Raw genomic sequence first — 25,904 nt, 5'->3', positions numbered from 1 at the left:
CATAAGCAAATAATGAATATAAAACCCGATGATGATAAAATAAATATAAAATAAAAGTAGATCTTAAAATAAGGCTTATTTATCCATCCAAATTTACATTTGGGAAAAGATGATAATTATCTCTGATAATACATGATTGAGGAATAAAAACATCAAGCATTTTTGGTCTGCTTCATTTTTAACGTAATATGCAATTAATACAAAAGAACCCAGCAACCAATTTAAGAACCAAAACAGTAGCAAGAGTGACATTAATTTGCAATCAGTTTTGTGGCCTTCACCAATGCCACCTGCCTATTTTCCCCCAGGAGGAACAAACAGCCTGAACTATGTGGTTCATCTTAACAAAATTATCTTATGACATAGAGATATATCTCTAAAATTATATTGTTTTTGCTTGGCTTTGAACGTTGCTAACATCATATTATAACATATTTAGTCATTTGTGACTTACTTTTGCTCCCTCAACCTTTGTTTCTAAGATTTTTCCATGGTGTGGAAGGTAGATGAGTTTATTTGTTTTACCTAATCGATACGAATCTAATTCGTAAATACATAAAACATATTTATCCATTCTTTCATTAATGGGATTTTATTGTGACCAGACTTATTTTTTTCTCTATTAAAACAACTTATAACTTCTACGACCAAGCCTGGTAGGATAATTGGTATCACACTAGTCATCAACCCTAAATAAATAAAAACTTGAACAAAATGTACGGAACAATCATTTTATTTATCGGATAACAGACAGTGCAGAATGTAACCCCTTGGAGGATGAAAGTGAACAAGGTGAATTTGACCATCGGGACAGTTTCTGCCAGGAGCATCCACTGCAGACGGGCCCAGGGAGGTGGAGCCCAAGGAGAGCAGGACAGTCCCTGAGCCCAAAAGACAGAGGAGGAACAGCTAGCAGGCTGAGGTGACAGAAACTTACAGGCAGGGTAGGAGAAAGGGGAGCCCCACAGAGGGTGATGTCCTGAAATCCGCAGGGGGACTTCATTCAGTGTATGACCAAAGAGTAAGCTGTGAGTGCGAAGTGTAAGACTTCGCGCCCTGAGCAGTGCTGCTGGGGAAGGAAAAACACCAGGGAGCTTAAAAATACTGGGGATTGCATCGAGTCAGAACAAATTCAAACTCCAAACCATAAGAGTGATGAAACCTTATTGAACAAATGGGTCTTTTACTAGAGATCCTTAAAAAGTCCAGGCCTTAAGACCTAGTCCTAAAATAAAGGCTCTTCTGAATGCACCCTGACAAAGGTTACAGACAAGCCTCTCAAGGATTAAGCTGAACTACAAGTAAATGTCACTTCTATGTGTTATTCCTAAAGAGTAAATCACAGAGATGTTCAAAAACACACATGGTCTTTATCATATCATCATTTGTGATAGTGAACGTTGCTATTGTTCCTGTAAGGAAAATTAGTGGGGAAATATCCTATCCTTAGTAATTATGATCTTTGGTAGACTGTTAAAAGAGATGCAAGTAGTATACACAAAGCACTTTGTTATTTAAAAGAAAAAAAAATCCCAGCAGACTACACAAATAAGGAAAGACTGCTGAAGAGGAGGCATTTAGGACAGGTCTCAAAGGATCAGCACGATTTTAACGGATATGATTGGAAACACACAGAGGTGTGTTTCTGGGTCAGAAAATATGGAAGGAAGTAATGAGAAATCAAACTGAAAAAGTAGAGTAGGTCCAGACCATAAAGGGGATTAAATATAGAGAGCAATAAATAAATCAACAGTACAGAACTGAGAAGCCTGAAACAGACTCAAGTATGTGAGAACCAATTATATGACAAAGACAACATTCCAAATATTGTGGGAAAGGGAGTTTTAAAGATGCTGAAATAATTAGTTGCATTCCCTATCTCACACCAAAAACATGAATATAGTCAGAAGGATTAAAGATCTAACTGTTTTAAAGTAATTTTAAAATATTATTAGGAATACGGCAGAAAATATAGACACAAGCTTGGGTTTACAGATAATTTTATAAACAAACAAAAATTCAGAAGTCATGAAGAAAACTACAGATATGTTTGTTTCTTCCAAAAATGTTTATTAACTTGTGTCACAAAAATTTTCTGAGAAACAAAGTCTTAATGGTTCTAATAATACACAAAGCATCCTAAGAAATTAATTTAAACAATGCAAACAGGGAAATGGAAAAATGAAAGAAAAATTAGAAAAGTAACATAAAAGCAAACATTTCAGAAACCCACATGCAAATGGCCAATAAATTTCAAAAAGATGTTCAACCTTCTTAGAGTTCAGAGAAATATTAAAGTATCAAATGCCATTTGTTACCTTTCAATACTGACAAAAATTAAACAGATTAATCACATAAAATAGTGGCAAGGATATGGAGAAACAGTCTCATATATTACCGATAGGTGTGGAAACTGCCACTATATTATTGAAAAACAATCTCGCAGTACTTATTAAAATGAAAAATGCACATGCCCTTTGATCCATCAATTCCTCTTTTGTGAATGTCTGCTGCAGAAAATAAAAGCAATAGTACATGATATATGTGCAATGTTGTTTGTAGTAATATTGTTTCTTAGTGGCAAAAAACACAACAGCACTGGGACTTTGCTGAATGTTTACCTACTAGTTTAACTATAGGCGATGGTTGGTTAAATTCTGATACATCTATACAATGAAATAATATGCAGCTGTTAACCAGAATAAGCCATGAGTTAATCTTTGGTTTTATCTTTTAATAATAATAATAAATATCAAGTATATGAGTTACGTTTTTAAACAAAACAAGAATAACTCATCCTATGAGTATATAAATGCATCACTGAGACAAGGTGAGAGATTACATGCAAACTGTATTTGTTGTTGCAGAAGGAAGATATTTGCAGAAGTGGGGGCCAAAAGAGTTCTTAATTCACTTAGCTTGTGACTCTTGCTCAATTCCTTGCTATAAGTATTTATTGCTTTGTAATTTTACCAAATTACTGTTACCATTTAAACAATCTCACAAAGTTTCCAAAAATGAAGTGTAATGTATTAACATGTATAAATATTGTCTATGAATTGCTTTCCTGAAATATGAAAGGAAACTATCTTCCTTGTAATCTAACTACTTATCAGACAATCCGCATGGAAAGTGAAGTATATCAACCAGCACATAGTCCTTAATTGTGATGACACTTTATAGCACTCAGCCTATTAAGTGCTTAAATTACCAGATAACAGAATCTGTGTTCCTAATAGTGGAAAGTATATTAATGATATTTTTGTTCCTTATTGTAGCCCAGTTCCAACAATCACGTGGATGAAGGTTAATGGTTATATTCCTAGTAAGGCACGTCTGCGGAAGTCTCAGGCAGTGCTGGAAATACCCAACGTGCAGCTGGATGATGCAGGCATATATGAGTGCAGAGCTGAAAACTCGCGTGGAAAAAATTCCTTTCGTGGACAATTACAAGTATACAGTAAGTGTTCTCAGCAAAGCATGATGCTAGAGTCCCAAGAGTCAAACTGAAAATGCACATTACTTTGAACTAAATAGTGTTTTTATTTTTTTAATTATCTTTACCATTGAAAGTATTACAGATGTCCCTTTTCCCCCAGTGACCCCCTCCTTCCTGCACTGCGGGCCCCCCTCCCCCAAGGCCTTCAACGCACTATTCTCTATGTCCATGGGTTATGCATATATGTATAGAAGTTCTTTGGTTAATCTCTCCCTCCCTCTAAGCTTCCCTCTGAGATTCCTCAGTCTGTTCCATGCTTCTATGTCTCTGGATCTATTTTGTTCGTCCATTTACTTTTAAACACATAAAAACCAAGTTATAATTTATAATAATACTTATTTGGTATGATAAGGCATCATACAAAATTACCCTACATAGAGAAATACTTTAAATTAAAAATGGAGAATTATCAGGTTCTTTTACAGCGTAGACACTTGATATTTTTAAAAGTGAGATGTTTTCCTGGCACCAAAACCATCCTCTGGATAAATTAAGAATCTTTATTAACTTATTTTTGCCCTTGGCCTGAATCAGGAGTCACAGTCCATTGCCCATAAACCAAATCTTGCTCAGCTGTCTTTTTTTTTTTATAAATAAAATTTAACTGGAACACAGCCACACTCATTTGTTTACATATTATCTATGTCAGGTTTGCATTATTATAATAGATTTGAGAATGGGACACAGACCAGATAACACAAAGTCTAAAATATCTGCTATCTGGTCCTTTATAAAAAAAACTTTGCCTACCCGACTTAAATTCATACATTTGTATCATAACTAGCCTTTATAGCCTGCAAGTGTTTATATTGTTCAAAACTGCCAAAGGGCCAACCAGGTTGCATGTAAGAATTGGGAAAACCTATTTAAAAAATATCTACAATCTCCTCTTTATGTCTTAGGATCACAAATTGTATCTATTTTTCATATTTTTTATAATATACATGACACATAATGGGTAAATGATATTATTCTTATGTCCCAGGTGAGGACACTAAAAAAGAGAGCAATACAATAATCCAGGACATTGATATAAGCCAATACAGATGCTTATGATAGGAAACTGCCCAAATTGCATATTTAGCTGAATCTGCCAAGCAACTATGACTGTCATTGTATCTCAAGATCGGTTAGCCTAAAAAGCTTAATATTCTTCACAGGGACTCTTAAAGAGTATTTTGAAATATTAATATCTGAATTCAATCTGTTTTCTTTCTTTATCTCTACCAACACCTTTAGGAATTCAGTACTCCAACCAAATTGACTATGCACATTTTATTTATTCATTCACTGATCCCATCAACGTTTATTAAGTGCCTATTACTGCTCTATATGCTAGCAACAGAGCTTTGAAGAAACTCATGGTCCATTGGACTAGATGAAATGCAAACCCGCATTAGAGCAGAGCCCACTATCTGCTGTGATAAAGGCGTGTGCGGAGGATTATGGAGCACTGGAATTTAGGGAAAGCTTCGATTTGTACCTTAAAGGCTAAACAGGGGAAAGCATCTTAGAAGTGAGAAACATGAAGTAATTTAGAAGTTTGTAAGATTGAAGTACTAGCACTGATTTGGTTGTTTTTAGGAAATGGGATATTATATTTGGACGAAATCTTTACAGATAAAAATCTGATACCTAAAGACAAGTGTTCAGACAGTATTTTGCTACTCAAAACCACACACACACACACACAGAAGAAAATGCAGTGAGTGCCTATTACTCTTAAGGCTATTTGGGAAAAGTCCAAAATCTGCATTATGAAGAATGGCCTACACCTAAATAAGAATTAGATTTATAGTCTGGGACAGAAGCTCCTCTAGAGCACTACGCTACTTGCCCCTGTCCCCACTCCAGCTACTTGATTCATAGTCAGTGGCAAATACTGCTAGAAAAAAAGGAGAAACAATTGCTTTCACTCAGTGTTACTGGTGTGCTAAGAAACAAGTCTGGGCTCTCCTTGTCACGCACAGTTAGATGTGCTCTGCAGGCCAGCTGGGTGCAAGACAAACCTGCCAGAGCAAGCCTCACTTTGAATATAAAATAATCCAGATGGTTGACTAGAAAGAGAAACTGGGCTAACTAGCTACTTTGGCATGTATTTCTGACGCTGGGGAAGGTGTCTTAGAAGAATGAGGTCTTTGGATGTAGCCCGTGTGTAGGGTGGTTTCCCGTCCTGCCCTGGTTTGTTTGCCCTGGGTGCCTACTGCACGGGGACATTCATCAACAGTGACCTATTTCACGTCCAGAAGTACCTTGGTTATTACGTGTTCACCCAACTTTTTAAATTGTTGTGTTTGACATGAGGGCTTTTTCTTTTCACCCATTAAACTCTCTAAAATGTAAAAAAAAAATATTGGCTAACATTTCCACCTGACAGGCAGTTGATAGATAGCACGATGCACAAAGCTTCCACTGAATCCATGGTTCATCTTTATAATCTCCTCTCAAAATGCATTTCTGTTGAAAGCTCTGTGACCTGAACTTGGCGTGTTGTAAGAAATGGAGGCTGGCACTTTCTATCTAAACGGTCAATATCCACGCGATACTGAAAACAGTCTTTCCTGTGGTTCACTTTCTTTTTGAAAGTGTGATTATGGGCGTGTTTTACATGTTCAGTTGTTAGACTCAAAATATGAACCAAGGTTCTCAGGTAAACTTTCTGGTCTCTCCTTTTTTTTTTTTTTTTTTCTGTCAAATTGTTAAAAATGAGAACTAATAAATTTAGGCCACATATTTTATCGTTTATAATTCAGAATCTGTATTTTAAACATACTCCAAATAATACAACATAAGTAAAGAGGTTCATGATAGTTACATAAAATTTAAGGTAAACTTACATGTCTAATGTTATATAAATACATTTTAAAATAATGCTCATAAAAGAAAAAACAAACTAGCAAAACAATTCAGACAAAATTTTGGTAATAATTGGAATCTTAGAATAAACTGCATACTTATTCTATTGAATATGCCTTTTTTTATAACATAGTTTTATGAGTAATTTTTTTCCTGTAGTTTCCAATGATTAGTGAAAAAGACTTTGTTTTAACCAGTCACACACAATTTTTAGTCTTTATTTCCATCCAGTATAAGTGGAATCTTGCTTCAGAAAGTTCTCAATAAAAATGGGGGGAAAAAGACAGAAAACAAAGGAAAGAAGGAAGGCAGGAAGGAAGCGCAATTTCAAGCAGTTTTACACATAAGGAGATCTCATAATAGGAGGTATTTTGTGTACAGAAGAACTTTATTATATAAAGATATGCAATCTATGAGTTTAAGTGTATGTCATGTACCCCACCAACTGGCAATTTGTCACCTTGCAGAGCAGGGGAACTGTCACTGTGGTTGCTGAATAGTTTATACTTACTATTTAGATTAGAAATATGTCAGTATTAAAATATACCTGTAACCAAGATGCTTAAAGAAAATTACATTGCATTGTACTAAAGATTCAATAAGTTTTTTTTTATTTTCAGTGTGGTGTATTATACTTTTTTGTGTGTGTGTTTTTTTATGTTTGTAAAATCTCTGGACAGTATCTTTATAAGTTTTAATGGCTTCCAGTGTCTGCAATTTGATTACATATAAGCTTTTTCAAGACAAAGACTATTTTTTTCTTTTGTTATTTTTCCTGTTTTCCATCACTAAGCATACACTCAGCACACAGTAGATGATTTTTATTATGGATCTATGCTTATTATAAAGATTAATGCTTAGATATGTGCAGCGTTCTTCAAGGTACTCTGTACAGAACAGATGAGAGTCAGGGGATTAGAGAGCTAATGGAGGTAATTAAGGTAAAGCATGTGAAGACTTCAGGCTTCATCCATGGTGGGTGGGCGTAACAGTTTCCACTTTGGCAGAAGAGAGGATATTCACGGGCCTATGAACTACAACTATGTAAATACCTAATGGAATTTTGTTTTTGTTTACCGATTTTAAAAGATGGGTACTGGTTTTCATAGCTATCATCCATTCTAGTATTTCTGAACCTTTAATGGATGCTTGGTTTATTAGACCTTACGTGAAACTGTCTAAATAGTGCGTTTTGTGAATAGACTGTCTCTGGATTCCTAGGCCCCAAATGTGTTCATGGGCTTGTATTTCAGCAACACACAGAACTGGTGGAGTCTTTCCCTGAGGCCAAGGATAACATCCTAGTTGTTAAAATGGAAATAAGGTTGAATTGGTAAATTAAAAAAAGAACCGATGAAGGGAACAAATAGTTGCCAAGAGCTGATGTTTTAGACACTCCTGTACTACTAAGTACTCTACATAATATTAACCCAAATAACCCTTGGGAATTAGGATTCCTGCTTGAAAGATTGGGAAACAAAGGCCTGGAGAGGTTAAGGAGCTAATCACTGAAAGTCCCATTAATAAGAGGCAGTAGAACCAGGTTCCAACTTAGAACGAGCAATGACACCAGAAATCAACCCCAAGTACAGGAGAAATCCTGAGGACCTGAGTTAAGACGGGGGCTGAGAATGGGATGAAAAATAGTTCACTCCTGTTTACTCACCTCTCATTGTCAGGGAAAACGGTTCGATGCATTGCCCGTTTCATTAGATCTCATTCTCTACTTTTCTTTTCTTCCAAATTGTGTTTTTTTATAGTAGGCATGATTTTTAAAGGTGTCTTAGCTATTAAAATATATTCAGGATTTACCACAGGAAAGAATGTAACATTGAAGATTTCTGATAAATAATTTCTTCCATAAAGTATATGTTTCCAATCCTATTTCTTTGGAGAAAATCTCTCACCTTGAGTTCTGTTGTTATGAAAATGATACCATATGTGATCATAGTTGATAGAAAATGAAGTTCAAGTTATTGCATGAGCAATGAATTAAGGGGAGGAAGTAAAAATATGTTTTATACTCAGTCATCATTGTAGCTCACTGAAATAGGAATTATCTAGAACTTACAGATGAGGCTAATTAAAGTTAAATAACATTCCTGGTCACATATTAGAGCAAGGGCATGGTAGCACTGGGATTTGAACCTATATTTACCCCCAATTTTAATCTTTCCAATATACCATGTTACCTCTCACCGGCCCACAGCTGAGAATCCTAATACTGAAAATGATCTATGTGGATAAAATAGGTTGACTCCTCAACCCTTGAGTACAGGAGCAACAAAGAAGGCCAATAAAAATCAGCATTTATCAACAGATTTTCAGAATTTCTAAAGACAGGAGATAATAAGCACGATTTTCTTCACACACATCTGCTTTGTGTTTTAAAAAATGTAACCTAGAGACTGATCTGAAGCTCAAACTACATCAATAGTTGTGAATATACAGTGTATCTGGTGAGAGTGCCACATGTCTCTTAAATTGTGGACACCCTAAAATAGGTGGCTTAACAAAAGCTACATGAAAGAAGTTACTAGCCTTTTTATTTTTTTAGTTCTGGGGGCAGTGTAATAGGCGATTTTTATTGGTAGAACTGAGGGTAGAGTGAATTTGAATACTATTTTAATTGCATTTCTGTATCATCCACTGAATTTGGAAATGACAGCAAACAGATATTGCAGCGTTTATCTTTGCATTCTCAGTGCAAAGCGTTGCACCAATAGTGGTGTCCAATAAATATTTGAAGAAGAAAGGAAAGTAGGAATTATTTCTTTTTCATTTAATTGATCACTTGTTAATGAAAAATTCATTTTGGAATCAAGACTCTAAATTAGGCCAAATATTATTTTCTTTTCTAGTGTTCCTTTTCCAGAAGACCAGTTTTTAATTGATATTTTTTTCTTTCCAAATTTTTCATTCTAGTGACTTTTAAAGATTTTTTTCAATTTGTTTTTCACTCCCACAAGCTGCATATCCCATTTCTAGCTGTAGTACATTCAGTCGCATATCAAATATAACAAATGTCCTGTAATCAACTATCATATGTGGGTCAGTGCTGTGTCTAAAGTAAATATACATGTCATGTCAGCTGTGCTCTTGACAATCGCGCTATCTAGCTGGGGTGTCAAATCATAATTTAAAATTTCAGTGAGCTACAAAAACCAAAATTCCTATTTAGAGATAGATTTGAAGGTAAACACACTAGGTATGCAGCAAATACTTCCAATTAATTTTTTAATATTTCAAATGAGACGAGAGAAATACCTGACTTTGAAAGTGGTTTCTGTCCCTTACTGTGTGACCTTGGTAAATTTCCTTAACTTCTCTGAGCCAAAATTTCCTGATTCATAAAATAAAATATGCTTATTTTCAGGATCAAGACTGCAGGGACTTATTGATATGAGCTCAGTGACTAGGACTAGAATTGAATGCTCTTTCTTCTTTCTCAACTGGCTTAGGTTTTAAATATCTGTTGTTCTTTTCGACACACTACTCTGATATCCATGTGCGGTTTCCCTCAGCACATCTTTCCTTTCTTGTACTATCCTTTCCTGTGGCATTGGCTCCACACCTCCTCTACCATAGGATAAACTTCTTAACTGCAGGACATAGGTGTCCTGCGTCCCTAATAACCTGTAAGATTGAGCAAGGGCTAAATAACACGAGGTGAATGAATCCATGATCAAAGTCCTCACTAGCAAGAAGTGAAACATTTTATAGGTTAATGCCAAAAAGGTTTCTAGAGGGAAATAACTGAGTTCAATATTATTTTCATATTTATTTCTTCACTTGTTTCAAACAGAGTATCTGTGGACAAAGAGTTACTTGTTTTTTCCAATATTTTTATTTTTAAATATCAACCATTGGAGGAAAGACACTTTACCTGTATCTTACAGATTCTATTCAATTACAACATTATGGCTTATTTCCTTTTTTTAGGTTATAAGGTGTATTTTTAACAGCTATCCAATATATTATTTAAAATTCGATTGCATCAAATGAAATACATCTGTACACTCCCACTGTAAGAGAACTACACGATATACACAGGAAAAGACACAGGGACCATGCAATACTTTCATGCCAGAATCCAAGATATTAAGCAGCAGGGAGGTACAGTGGCACTGAAGGCTGAGGTGAAGTACAGAGTCAGTAAGGCAAGGAGAGCAGAAAATTCAAGATGTGCCTAGATAGCACCAGTCCCTGAAAGTCTCAGGTCGTTTCCAGAAAAACAAAGTTCGTGCGTTTCCGCTGAGGCAGGAGTCAGTTTCAGAGTGTGGCCTGCACCCATCTGCAGGTGAGACTGAGAGTTACCTAGGTTAATCCAGTCAGGCTCAGACTCAAGATTTCTAAAAACAGATTGAGGATAAACAAACTAAGAAAGCATGCTCCCCAAGGCTGAATTCAGCGCAATCAGTCCTTCATTCTGACGCTTCGTTTTTAACTGGACCGTTCTTCCACATTTGTTTTGCAAACAACTATGTTGCAAATCATCTCCTGGCTGCAAGTAAATGCAGTTGTCCCTATGGAAAACAATACAATAACAAACAAATAATAATGCAAAAATAAACTGCGTCACGTCCGTACAACGGTAAACCGACTCTTGCCCACCCCTGTATATGACAAAATCGTAATGAAAAGAGTATTGAATCCCAATCTAGAAAAGAAGTCTAAGTGGCTGTGGCACAATTCTTCTGTTTTATTTCTAATGAATTATTAAGTACAGCGATCTTTTCTTTTTTTAATCAGATCTTAAACCTATATTAAGCCTTAGAGCAGTGGAAACGAGCTTTTCATAAAGCAAGCAGCCTGTGCTGACTTCCAGCGTTAGAAACCCCTCTGAACGCAGCAGCGCAGAGAGGGGCAGAGACCGCGCCCCGTTCCGAGCGGGCAGAACTGGAGGGAGTGGGTGCGGAGGCGCGATAAACGGGAAACGGGCCGCGGGGCCGCTTGTTTCTCTAAGTCACTCGGAAAAACGAACTTCTATGCTAAAGAAAGAGCCCCCCCGCCAGTGCCCGGGCCCCAGCGCCGCGCGGCTCAGCGGGGCGCACGGCGCGGCCGCGCTCAGGGTCCCCACGCGCGCGTCTGGGCGCGTGAGCCGGCCGGCGGCGTCCCCGGCACGCACCCGGCAAGACGCCCGCAGCCTGGGCAAACCCTGCTGGCTCGTCTGCCCCGATTCTGCAGAGAGCCGGGGTGGAGACCATGGAAGGACACTTGGAGACTGAATACAAACGCTGGGGCTGGGCTGGGGGAGGCATTTCAGCCCCCAGCTCCGAAAACTGCCTCTCTAGACCACGGTTTACTTGCCAGCCAGCGGCAAACCCCGCGCGGAAAGCGGGGGATGAGCCCTTCCCGCCCCCGCGGGCATCCTCTCGGCCGGGGCCGAGCTCCAGCTCCGCCGCCGCCTCCGCGAAGTCGCCCGGGCGCCGCGCAGCGCAGGGGCCGGGACCTCGGGCGGACGCGCGCGCGCCCGGCAGTCTGGTCTTTCTTGATCAAGTTTTTCTCTGTTGTAAATTGGAAAGCTTGAATATATAATATATGTGAAGAATGCTGATAAATATAGAAAAAAAATTTACATCAAGTAAATTTTGAATTTACAAATTAATTTTCAGAAGCCATCCAGATATTATTAGGGGAAAAAACCCAAAAAAACTAACAGACGTATCCAGTAAGTGGACGTGCTGCATTGCTTCAACCTGGGCTAACACTGTATCTGACTTCCTGCGAAACAGGTTCTGGTGCCTCGGGGAGAATCTAGCCACTGTTTTGCAGTGGGTCACACACAAGATACATCTGTAATACTATCAACAGTAAAAAAAAAATTAAAAAAAAATCCATATATCGCTAAGAGAAATGTCAAAAAAAGATATGCTAAGCTTATAAAAGTGTTTTCGATGAGCAAAATATCACTGCTTGTATATATATACACATATATATGAAGTGAGAGTCCTGTGTGTAATAAAATGTTGTATTTCTTCCCAACACCTAAACTGGTAAAAATTTTAATGCAATTAATACGTCCATATACATTGTGAGCTTGGTTAAGTGTTTGAGAAATGAAATCACCCTGTTTACATGCTTACAACTCTTGCAGCTTACCCACACTGGGTGGAGAAGCTGAATGACACCCAGCTAGACAGTGGAAGCCCTCTCCGATGGGAATGTAAGGCTACTGGGAAGCCCAGGCCCACCTACCGCTGGCTGAAGAATGGAGCGCCCCTCCTCACTCAGGTACTTTTGGTAACTATTATATTGACCTGTCCCGGTGTACTTTCAGCAGGATTTCAAACAGGACAAACTATACTCTTTTCTTCTTATTGAAATACATTTTTTACTTATGCCTTATAATATATTTGGAGTGAGAAATACAACAAATATATAAATACTTTTTATTTTTATAATTTTTTTAATTGATTTTTTTTTAAAAATTATTTTTTTTTTTTTTTTGAGAGAGAAACCAATTTGTTGTTCCACTTATTTATGCATTCATTGGTTGCTTCTTGTATGTGCCCTGACGGGATGGAACCGGCAACCTTGGGGTATCAAGATGACGCTCTAACCAATGAGTTACCCAGCCAGGGCAACAATTTTTATTTTAATTACATTACTTTTAAAAATAATGCATTGCTTCTTTAAATTTTATTAAATCCTATAAGTTCATAGGAAAATATCAATGATTATCATAGACTCATTGCCATTTCTAGCTGATGTTTAGATGCCATCTTGCTTATTACTGTCACTGCAGATGCTGGAGATAACCCCAAGCAGTAAAGAGACTTGCCCCAGATCATATATCTAGTAAGGGATGAGACTGGAACAGAATCCTTGTCTTCTGTGTCCTGGGCAGGTTCTTTCTGGGGCATCCTGTTAGCCATAGACTGAAATATCTTCTTAGTAAATCTACTACATATTTATAAAACAACTTAATATGTACTAGATTTGAAAACATATCAACTACTATTTAATTTCAGAATAATAGTAATAATTTTAGCTAACTCTTTCCCTTATTGGTGGCCTTTGCAGGAAAGAGGACAGGGGGGAATAGCTCACTATTTATGGAGGGAGGTGTATAAAGTTGAAATCCTGAACACGGGTTCTGCTCAGGGACCTCTTGTCTGGCATTTACCTCTTTGGGCTTCAGTTTGCTGCTTTGTAAAATGAAGAGATTAGATCAGATCATCCCTACAGTCCCATCCAGCTCCAACATTCCCTTATTCTAAAACCAGTTAGGCCAACACAAACACAGTTACACAAAAAGGCAGACCAGTAGAGCTGTTCAAAAGAACTACAAAGCTGTTAAAAAAAAATAATAGAAAAGAAAACAGTGAGGGAGTGGGAACCCCGAGGCACTGACTCGTTGCCTCTTTCTAGTTCTCCCAGGGATGCCAGATAAACCTTAAGGAGGGACTATGCTGGTCATATTTTGTACCACCAGCACCCAAGTAAATTCCATAACTTCCACTGGCAGATCATACATCTGCAAAGTGAATGGGTTTATTCTGAACGTGATGGCAAGTTACTTGGCATCTCTGTTGATAGATAAAGCACTGCTCGCTAGCATTTTAAAAAACGCTGTGCTTGGCATTAAGGAAACAGGACACCTGGCTGTTTAACAACACTTTACATTTAAAGTTTGTTTTGAAATGTGCTCTTGGCTTGTTTACTTCAGTTTGCACATGCTCAGTTTCCTGCCTTCTATATTGTTTCTTCTGCTAATGAAGTTTATGTTTTCTGGCCGATAATTTCACACAGAATCCAGTTATAGAATGAGTATTTTTTATTTGTGTTATTTTGTTGGGAAGTGAGAGAAATGGCCAACTCCTGACCAGATCGATACAGTAGAGGGGTCTTTATTATGACCTTAGCTGTATTTAACCTTGATTCTATGTATCTATAGCCTCAGTCCCTTCTACCACATGAACACCTGCTTTTCCTTATATAAATAAAAGCTTCATCTGCTGATGGTACTTTATGAGCTCAGCTCGTACACCGTACAAAGGCAGCTCCATTTAAAAACAAAACTAAAACTCAGAAAAATAACTACAGAAAAATATACATATAATTTCTTTTCTAAGAAATCGTTATAATTTACATGAGACGTTATAATACCATAATGAACAGTAAATTGTGTTGCTAAGTTGTCAAATAATGTTCAACTGCATTAATTGCAAGCTTTTTTTTCTTGGTCTAGCAGGTGGTAATTGCAGAATCTGTATGATTTGTTCACTTTCTATATCTAATTTTTTTCATTCCATTACAGAGTAAGGTTGAGATGGTTAATGGAGTATTGATGATCCACAGTGTGAATCAGTCAGATGCTGGAATGTATCAGTGTTTGGCTGAAAATAAATATGGAGCCATTTATGCAAGTGCTGAGCTGAAAATTCTAGGTATGCAATTTCTAAATAAATAAATGGGGAAAAATGGATTGCTTCTTTCCATGCTCTAATTCTCACTCTCCTGAAGTTTTATGTTGTGATTGTAAAAACCTATTTTATGGCTTGAAAAAAATACTGTCTTGCTGATATGTATTTTTTAAGCTGTAGGGGACAAGTTTACATTGGGTACAGTTTGTACCATAACTTTTTTTACAAGGGTTTTCTAACCTTAGTTTTAATCTTAACAGGTTTACACAATACGTCTTTTCCGTGGCATTAAAAAAAAAATCATATAAGAAATATATGTTAACTTTCAAGGAAAAATGTCTTGAGGGTAGAAAATCAGAACGTAGACTTCAAGCAGCCCTCCCTGCTCCCTTAGCAATGCTTAATATTTTCCCTAGTGCCTCCTACCCACCAGTAGGCAGGTGACTTCTAGAAGGCCAGACTCCACAGTAAAGCACCCTCTCATCATAGGGCATCACCATTTCCATCCTGCCGTAAAAGGGAAAGCCTTCCTGAGGCCAGGCACAGCTGTCTCATAGGGTTACACCTTCAATAAGATGTAACCAGGACAGTAGCTCTGCTTCATTATTTACGGCAGGAAAGATAAACTCCAGGGGGACAGGCTGCCCAGATCGAGCATATTTGGGCTGCTGGAATGGATTTTACTTTTTCCCACTCTGATGATTTTCTGAACTTTGGTTCTGGGATGTCCATAATACAAAGAGAGATACTTAAGGGATCTTAATTCACTGTCTCCCCAAAGTGGGCAGGAGGCCAAGTGTACTTTCTGTTTTCCACTTAAATTCCCAAAGCACGTCATTAGCAGAAACACCCAAGATCTCAGGAATCTGGGAACTTACCCATTTACAAATTAACTAAATGTAATACATCATGAGTCAATTTATTGAATTATGAATGCTTTAACTTAAAATGTCTCTACATTATAACTAATTCATCCAAAATAGATACAAGAGTCCACGTTTCTGTCTCCTAAACCTAATCAATAAAATATTAATGTACTTCCTTGTCAGCTCACACTGACATTTCTGAGTTAAAAAGCTGATTCAGCCTTCACCCAGTTTAATCGTTTACTCAGAAACATTTATTCACTAGAAATACTTTCAAAATTACCTTTTGTAAGTTCTTTTTCCAGTAGGCAATCAAAAATGTTGCCTGCAATTTCCCCACAAGTTTCTTCACTTTTCTTTCAATTCTTTAAGCCTCTCAATTGCATACATACCTTTTTTATGTTTCATACATATTTTTAATGTTGTGCCATGCATTATATTGCTATATGATGGACATAAAATGCTTATGAAATAATCACAGAATTGTCAGATTGGCACAGTATATGTCTCAGATATAGAAGACTTATATCTTTCAGATTCTCTTTTAGAGTCAAGTATTTTTTTTCTTTTTTATTTGCTTTAATCTCTGCGTCATGTATTCTTTTAGTCCAGTGTCCTCAACCATCCGCTGCACAATGGAATTACCTGGGGAACTGTAATCAAAAGTGTTTTGATAAAAATACAATAAAATAATATTAATGAATGATCAGACCTAGGTAAATAATTGCAAACAATGAAATAAAACTTTTGGTTGAAATTTAAATGATTCCATTTCTTAAAAATGCATTTCCATTTCTTAAAATCTGCATTCAGTTGTGTATAACATTAAGGTAAAATATGCTTTAGTTGAGACTCACAGATAGGGATGGGATGACAGAATTGTCTTCTCCACAGGGGTCCTCCGTTTTCCAGAGGAAGCCCAAAATACACTTTCTTTGCTGCCCCTTTCACCCTTCGCCCAAGGTGCTCATTAGTCTTTTGCAATTAAAGTTGATAACCATAATTAAAGCATGTCTTTTTTTAAAAAAACACAACAAAACACAGCCTTTGTCTGTGGATTTTACATTGTATGAAACCATCACCTGCTAGTAAAAAGAGCAACCAATATAATAGCTATTAATTAATAAGTTAAATTTTAAGTTAGTGCTTTTTACCTCTGTAGATATTGTATGATTGATTTTATTAAAAATGTATCCCAGGAAAAAAAGTTGCAAAGTATTAGTGCAGCATACATTAGATATTATAGTCATTGCTTCTGGTAGAATTAACATTTTCTTTTTAATAGCTTCAGCTCCCACTTTTGCACTGAATCAACTGAAGAAAACAATAATTGTTACCAAAGGCCGAGAAGTCCTCATAGAGTGCAAACCCCAAGGCTCTCCAAAACCAACCATCTCTTGGAAGAAGGGAGACAAAGCAATTAGAGAGAATAAAAGGTTAGAAGCTTGTTTCATAATTCCAACTCCTAATGTCAAACTTTTTTGAAGTTGCAGATGATACACATAAAGCATACAAGAAAGAGTCTTGTAGTAATTGTGAAACATATTTCATGAACATATTGAAATATGGTTTTGTCTAGTGATTAAAAAGAACCCAAAGTTCTGCTTCAATATAGTGAAGCTTCTCTACCTCTGGAGTTTCAGCACAACTGGGAACTTCACCAGGTTGTGAAGAAAGCAAAGACTTGTTAAGTGAGTTATTTTTGGTTTTCAGTTTGGGTCTGCAGATTTGGGGATGCCCTTAATTTTTAGAGATTGTGCTCTCATTTCAATGTTAATATTAAAAATAATATAAATATATTCTGGATCTTTTGGAGAATCACTTTATGGTGGAATATTTCCAAGTGAAATTTGTGCCTATTTGCCTGCCTCTTTGCTTTCAATCATGTTGATACAAAATAGAATAGGATTATTTCAATAGCCACAGGCAATTGAGAAATGTACAGAGGAATATATAATGTATAAAGATTTGTCTTTGGTAAGTAAAGTCAAAGGGCATCACAGAAGTACTAATCAGGGTCTATGTATGCCAAGTTCAAAAGGCCTATGCTATACCAGGTATTACCATATTGGTGTCGTGAATGGTGACTCATCTTTGATAAAATAATATCCTCCAATATATTAAAATGGTGTTTTAGAGTTTTGATTTTCATTGGATCTGTAATGATGAAGTTTATACCTGGTTTTATGTTTGTCTGGGTCTAAGTTATCATATAATTAAGTAATTTAAGTCAGCATTAGGGCTCCATTTGAATAATTCTTAAAGTGATTTTGGAATATTTTGAAATATTTAAAAAATGTCTTTAAATATTTTTGTTTTCTACTCAAGTTGGAGACATACTGATTTAAATTGCCTGTGCCTGATGAAATAATTTATGGAATAATTTGATTTAATTCGGGCCCAAGGATCTATGCTGCCTGGAAAGGGTATCATCTAGGATTGACATGGGTAATATTGGGCATCTCGTTTTGAAAGAGAATTTATCTTTTTATTTGGGCCAGGGGGCCAGGTGGTGGGCAAAATCACAAAGATCCGTGTTGCATATGGTTGAATTGCATATGAATGAATTTTGAATTTTTTTCTTGTTGCATATAGAAATATTTAAAAAACTGGCACAAGCCTTATTAAGGCAGAAGAAGAATTTTTCGTATTGTGAAAAATAATTTACATTGCTTGGTTATTTTTTCTGAATGTATTGAAAATTTTTATATCATCGAGATATATATGACGTATCAGTGCAGGCCATCCTATTTTAAATGTCTGTTTGTGAGTGGCACGTGGGCCTTGTCCTATTTATTTCAGTTCACAGTAGGAAGTCCCTCATCACCTACTCATAGGCATCTCAGTGTGAGTTTAAAAAACTATATGGCATCTCTTTTGTCAAAGCAAATGTATTGAGAGAGGAACAAGATTATGAGTTTTCTATTACAACAAATATAAGCATAATAGACTTTTTATTTTCCAGAAGTTGAAAACAAAGTTGTGAATTTTCCAGTTTTCTCGATTCCATTTTCTCCTCACTGGTATCCCCTTGGGCTAGCGAGAGAAATACGCTGACCTCAAACTCAGGTCTCTCAGTTTTTCCAGATGTCGATACTGGTCAAAGTGCTATTCAGCAAGGAATCTGAAATGTGAAATATTTTTGTTTTCATTTATTCAAAATAAAATCAAGACTTGGCCACATTTGCTTAGCATTTTGCCAGCTCATGTATGTTAGGTCTATAAAGTGGTATAATCTAATAACTCCAGAAGTATAGTGCATTTTTTCCTCTAAAATTAACAGGAACACGTACAAAATACGGTTTTTACTTGCTATAAGATTTGTTTTCATATTGGACAATCCCAGGTTTCAGGAAGAATGCAATCTAATTGGATATAAAAAAATAATTCAACAGCCAAGTATCAAAATAAGAGGCCAAGATTTAAATAATAATAGAATGAATTTCATAAAGCAGAACAGAAGATGCACATAGATATTTGAAAAATTGTACATTCTAAAAATATGAATGGAAACTTGAAAATTAAAATTTCAAATGTATATATTATACATTCTTTAAAGTAGAATTAGTTACATGCAACTTATATTCTTATAGAAATTTTAAATCACTTCTCTCTATGATAAAGCCCACCAACCACTTGATAAAAATTCCAAACATAATTTAAGTAGAAACGGAGATGTTAGAAAACTATTAAATTTTTGAAAACTTTGCATATATATTTCACATTGGGGCCCCAGATTTAAATCATGGTTTATTGTAAAATAAGTATATTTACCATTGATGTGATCCACATTGAATATGTTCTTCATTCATCCAAACTACAACTAGAAACAGAAATGTTAAATAAATTCGCTTTGTCCATCATTCACAATTTTCAAAAATGGAATGTGTGTGGGTCATTCCAAATTAAAGATTGAAACAGCAAATGGCAGGTTCCTATATGAGCAAATAAAGGCTAGAATTATATTTGGAAAGAGGGGGTTAAAGTAACAATGTCTTATAAGGGAAACATTTAAATGTGAGAAACATAGTAGTTCAAAGCAAAATTATGTTAGGAGCAATGGCATAAAAATATAATGAAATATTTTAAATGCAGGAAAATATCCTTTAATCATCTGAAAACATATCAGAAACTCAAAAAAAAAAAAAAAAGAATTTGAATCTAGAGTTAATTGCAATTTAACTCTAAACTGTAAATTCAATGTTGTAACAACTGAAGGTTAATATTAACTCATTTGTTTTATCAACAGAGTGCTAAATAACTCATTAGTTTATTCTTTTCTGCCATATTTTGGTTGAGTCTTTCAGGTTTTGTGTTGTTGTGTTTTGTGGTGTTTTTTTTCCTGAGGGGTGTCTTCAAAACACAGCTTTTTTGTGTGTTTATCTGTTTCACTAACGAAATACATAAATCATTATCCTAAAGTTTAAAATGTGATAAGTAATAACTAGAACATAATATGACTTTTAGGAAAAATCTGATAAACAAATAAATTGCCTGCTTACATGTTACAAAACATTGCATTCATTTGGCTCTAAATGACTCTTCAAAAGTATATAAGAAAATAGATTGTATTAGCTCTTGTGAGTTATTTGTAGTCGCTTGCTGTTTATAACATAGGATGAGTTGTTTATATTGCAGAGTTTTCAGCATGAACTGCTGCTCCAACAGTAAATCATATTAATAATGATGACGGCTGCATTTATAATTTACAAGGCACTTAAACATTGTGGGTAACAGTATCACCCAGTGTCTATCAGGACTTGGTTGCCCTGCTTTCTACAGACAATAAGGTTTCAACAGGTGACTTTATTTCCTTATTTGTAAAGTTGGAATCCAAAAGAGTAACCTCATTGGGTTGTGAGAGTTGAATGACATTCTCCATGTAAAATACACTGGCTGGCGCATGGCATTTAATAAGCGTCCGGTGAACCTTGCTTGTGTGACAGGGATGCTGCTGCTGCGGATGGGGTGGGGGTGCTGATGATGGTATCACTTGAACATGTAAGTTGTTGAATATTGGCATCAAGTTGTATCAATAGTTCTGGATATTTTTACCACTCCTCTTTTCTTTCTTCAGTACTTAAGGAGAAAGATCCTTAAGATTTAAGTTATTATCTAGGATTAAAGGAACCTTTTAGGTCCTTGGTGTGACAACTTTGTTATTCGTAAATGTCTGTCCCTGAGTTGACATTCTTGGTCTCTGAGAGCCCAAGGCTCCTCTTCACCCCATCTGTCCCGGGCATGGCCATTCTCACCAGCCTTACCTACTCCTAGCTCCGCATCTTGGAGATGGCGTCTGCCTAGCAGGCCCAATGTTTATTTGTTCCGTGATTAGCCTAATAAGCAATGTGAAAATAGACGAATATACCCAGGGAGTTAATGGAAACGGAGAAGCAGCCTCCTAAAGATAGTTTTTATGTTTTTTCTCTCCTTTTCCGTATGAGGAATCTCCAGGTTTTGCCCCTGTTGCTTTTAAAGAACACCAGCACATATCCATTTAGGTTCCTTTATCAATCATGTCCATTTTAATACTAAAACTAATGCGCGTCAAGAGTACTAAGACGTGAAATGTTCCACGGGGCTTTTCTCCTCTGGTATACTTCCATTCCCAATGTTCTGCTCATCAAACTCATATTGGATTTCCACTTCAGCTCATTATTTCCATTACTTGGCCATTAACTTTTGTTAAAATATAATCACCCAGAAGCACTCCAGCAGCGCACAAATATTAAGCCTTCATTATTTCATGTTCAATTTCCTGTAAAAAGACTAAGTGGACAAAGACAGTCTTGGCTAAAATGGAGAGTCCATAGTTTTTGGTAAGAGCACAGTTTATTCTGTTTTCTTTCCATCTACACATGTATTAACTATTACCGAAACCCATAGAATACGCCGTATATGTTTTAAAATTATTCACAATTATTGAAATTTCAAAATAGCTTAAGTGCCCGTTCCGTTTCTAGGCGGAGGAGGGAGGAAGGTACCAGCCACAGAGATAATGGACTATAATTCAAATGGGTGCTGAAGAAATCCTGCATCCAAGAAAATAAAAATTATCCTATGGAGGGGCAGCATTATAACATAATTTTTCCTTTATGAGACTGTAATCTAAGCAAAGACTTGTCCAAAATCCCTTGTAATATTTCCCTGCTCACCAAAGGAGCTTCAGAAGAGCGAACTGTTCTACTTACTCATTTAACACGCATAGAAAACTGCGCTTGAGGTGCCCATTAGTTGACTTCTAGTGGGAATTCATGTTGTGTTCATTAGGCAACAGCGATCAGGCTCGCCTACTGACTCGCAGACATATGGAAAAATATATGTTCTTAGTGCAAACCCTAAAGGACACTGTTACTGAGGGAAAACCAGGGCTGCTTTGTTTTTCTAAGGAAAAGGAGGAATTCATGGGGATAATTAGGGTCCCGTTTCTGTCCCTTGGTTTCCACCTACATGCTGTGTTTTCTAATGAACAAGCTGTTTTGTTGCTTCCTCTGTGACAATGTCTCTTACATATTAAGAACATAAAACAATGTAGACCCTAGGTATCTTGTGGTTTTTTTTCAGTACCCTAGAAATTGTGCAATAAGGGGAAATAAGCAATCATCTATCTGTTGACTTCCTTTGTAAATTACAATGTATGCTTTCAAAGGAAATAAAATGATCAGAATGACATTAGTTATGATGATGGCTGACTACGTAAGATTTGATACCTATGAAGTGTTAACAGTGCCCGATAAGTTATCAGTTGGGGAGGGGACTTGCTGTCCTGTCCCATAGGCCCATCCAGCTTAAACAGGGAAGGAAATGGCTTCACGTCTGTTCTGCTGGGTTAGCATGCTGGCTCCCTGGTTTCAATGAAAACTGTCTGCACATGGCTCTGTCTGATGAACTTCACCACCTTCCCTTTAAAATGCTAGTAAAACACAATAGGAAAAAAAGCAAAGTCATAGCAGCACTGGAAATTAGTGAATATAGGTAAACAAATATTTGGTCTTTAGGAGAAATCCCTCCAAGTAAAAATAGGCCCAATTAAGAAATGATCAATGGATTGTTCAAACCTAGACCCCCTAAGCTACATCTAACTGAAGACAAGGCGCCCATAGGAGGGATCTTCCATTTGGGCCTCACTGCAAATGTTGGCTTGAATTCCTCTACTACGTGGAAGCGACGCTTTAAGGTGACAAGATGTCACTTCCTACGCGACCCCTAATCCAAAATAAATTTTGAGATTTTTTGAATCCAGCAATGGTTTGAGAGAAGACATCAATCCTCAGGATTTGAAGTGATTAATAAGTAAATAATCATGCTGATAAATAGTAATGTAGAGGAAGACTAGGGAAATCCACAGATGCTGGGAACTGTATCATTCTATATACAGCTTTTAGCAAAAGAAGAAATACAAATCAGTTCAAATTTTCCAGGATTCAGCTTACCTCTATGTACTTATAAGGACGAGAAGGTGAGCATCTAAAAATATCTTGCCTGCCCCCCAAAAAGGCTTTGCGAAGTACGCTCACTTCAGTCTGCACTGGCCACTCGCAGCTCCCCAGGCATGTGCATTTTCTCGCCGTGGAGCCTGCTCCCTCTCCTCCCTTCCTGCCGCTTGCTGCCCGACCTCAGCATTTGAAATACGAGCCCAGAGGAAAGGCTTCTTGCATCATGGTTCTCACCACCGGGAGTGCGCAAGCAGATGCAATTATTAAGGAGCTGTAGTTAGTAGGAATTTCCACGTATGATTTAAGTAGACTTCTAAGTTTCAATTTAGTGCCCAGTATGTGCCAATTCACAGCTTTCTGATTGAGATATTATCATCTGTGATGTGCACATTTTAAACCTCAGGGGGATTAAATGACGTGGTCAAGGTCGTCCGTCACAACACCAGGCTTTGAAACCCCGGGTCTGGTGCTGGTCAGTGATTCTGTGGTAATCTTAACACTCAGGTTGTTTAGCAGTGAGGTAGCATTTCCATCTACATGGAAAATAGGAATGGAATTCCTTCTTAGAGTCTGTGATGTTTCCGATAAAGGTTCAGCGTCCCATCCTGAACCCAAAAGTTACATGGCCCACTTCATAGACAGTTTTCTCTCACACGCACACACACATGTACACCCCCCCCACACACACACAGGCACACATACTCCTCAGATATGATCAGAAAATCCTCCAAATCAAGTATTTAATCTGAATCTGATTTTTCTTCCAATGAAAGTCATGGAGCCAAACTATAAACTAAGTGACATGGTGGCCAAATTTCATCTTACCTTTATTTTTTTTCTTCCTTCAACTTACCTTCTGGTAAACTATACCACATCAGTATTGATTGACAATCCAAATATAAGAAATATTTACTGTTCTTTCTTTTCAGTGACACATTGATCAATCAATGTTATAGACAAAACAATTCCAAAGGTGCGTTATTGTGATGTTTCTGGACTGTGCTTTCATATGTTTGCCATTGTAGATCTACACTTTTCTGAGGGATATTCAGTGTTTTTGAATTTGGTCTCTCTCAGGCAATGACCAACCCACAATAATTCAAATTTATTAAGTAACAATGTGCTCATACCATGCCACATAGTTTAATGAGAATGGAAAAGATATTAATTCTTACATTTTCCAATGTCTTCATTTTCAACAGAACGTTTAGGTAACATAACAATGATTGCAAATCTTCAAATTCATGACATCCATTTAAACACAAGATATTCATGTTAAAAAAAAAACACACCTCAAATTATTTGTTCTTATTATTTTCCAAGTTTAAGGTCACAGAAAAATCTGAAGTATCCTCATCAAAAGTCTTCAAACTTTTTTTGTCATGATCTAGCCAAGAGTTTGTCTTTTGTTTCTACTATTTTTTTTCTTAATTGGTAAATATAATAAAACAGGCCTCACTTCCCCAGGGGAGACAACACTGAGGAAGTCCGTTACTTTAAGCTGTAAATGACACAAAATAGTTCTGGCTCTGTTGTGCTATGAACACCTCCAGTTTGCAGCTTTACGTCTCTAGCTAATTACCAGTTTAGCAAACAGTTCATAAATTCTACTTCTAACTATGGTTCATTTACCCCAGTTACTATAAATTGCTGCACAAGTTGCCTGGTTATGCTCCTCACATAGGCACGACTTGAACAAGCCATTAATTGCTTAAAGGCTTTTCTTTTCCAAAAGCCCCCCAGACTACAACTTTCAGCTTAATTTGTCCTTAATACAAACAACATTTAAAATACTTGGGAATTCAAGCATCTAAGTACATGCTACTGACTGATCCTACTACCTCCCCAAGTGACTCTTCAATGAATATAAAATAGTGAAAAAAGAAGATTCGGAGGATGTTTAGGAAAAAAGTATTTTACGATCGAGATTTTTAGCTTCCTGTGAGAGTTACATAGTCGCTTCGTTTTAGTTTCTGCATAAATCACAATCTAATTTAACTGTGGTTTATTCATAATGGGAATTAGATGGCTGGTTACAAATGAGGGCATAGACAGAGTGATAACCTTCACAACAATGAAGAACAATCTGCAGATCACTTCCATAAAAGAGAACCTAAACAGATTTTATCATTACCAACAGATTTTATCATTACATGGTAATGATATTCTCTTTGCTAGAATAGCAGAGCTATTTATGAAAAAATAGATCTACAGATGATAGATAAATACATTTTTAGTTGACCACCATGTGAGTTAGTTTTATTTGGAGATTTCAGGATACTAATTTATTTTGTTTTTTCTCTCTTTCCAGTTGTAACTAGTAGCTCTACTTCTCCCCTCCCTAATGCCATGTGGTATAGATAACAGTGGTTTTTTTTTCAGTTAAAGTTATCTCCGTGAAATCAAAACTTTATTGAATATAATGTAAGACACTGTGACAGCTCGTAACCAAGATAAGTAAGAGAATCCCATCCCCCAAGGAGACACCGTCTAATGGACAATAAACCTAATACATAGATAACTATAACACAGAATATTTAAGGTAAAAATAATTAATACAGGATTATTCACACAGGATAGTTAATAGATATTATATAAGGATTACTAATAGGATAATTAAGATAACAATAATAATAACTACCCTTTATTGAATATTGCCTATTTTACATATGCATATTTTAATCCTCAAAATAAGGTAGTATTGCAAGGAAGATATAATTATCCCTGTTTTAAATAAAGTAATTGGGTCACAGAGAGATTCTCTAAGTTCACATACATAGCAAATTCCAGAGCCAGACAGAGAGCCCAGTTCTCTTTGGATCTCATACAGTTCTTGGCCTATCCCACTGTATAAAAAACTTTGAAAGTTAAGTAGAGG

At 36.5% G+C, this 25,904-nt stretch overlaps 1 protein-coding gene across 1 annotated transcript in view; it reads left to right on the top strand.

Annotated features, from left to right (window-relative positions):
• Positions 1–25,904, top strand: part of CNTN5 (contactin 5) — a 968,886-nt gene that overhangs the window by 733,745 nt on the left and 209,237 nt on the right. The window contains exons 10-13 of the mRNA XM_081155637.1: positions 3,279–3,460; positions 12,453–12,589; positions 14,619–14,748; positions 16,876–17,026. Of these exons, the coding sequence (XP_081011763.1) occupies positions 3,279–3,460; positions 12,453–12,589; positions 14,619–14,748; positions 16,876–17,026 (600 nt within the window). The remainder of the gene's footprint in view (positions 1–3,278; positions 3,461–12,452; positions 12,590–14,618; positions 14,749–16,875; positions 17,027–25,904) is intronic.

The sequence above is a fragment of the Miniopterus schreibersii genome, assembly GCF_964146895.1.
Source record: "Miniopterus schreibersii genome assembly, chromosome: 12".
In the NCBI taxonomy this organism is placed as follows: domain Eukaryota; kingdom Metazoa; phylum Chordata; class Mammalia; order Chiroptera; family Miniopteridae; genus Miniopterus; species Miniopterus schreibersii.
This window is presented reverse-complemented; position numbering and strand designations above follow the sequence as displayed.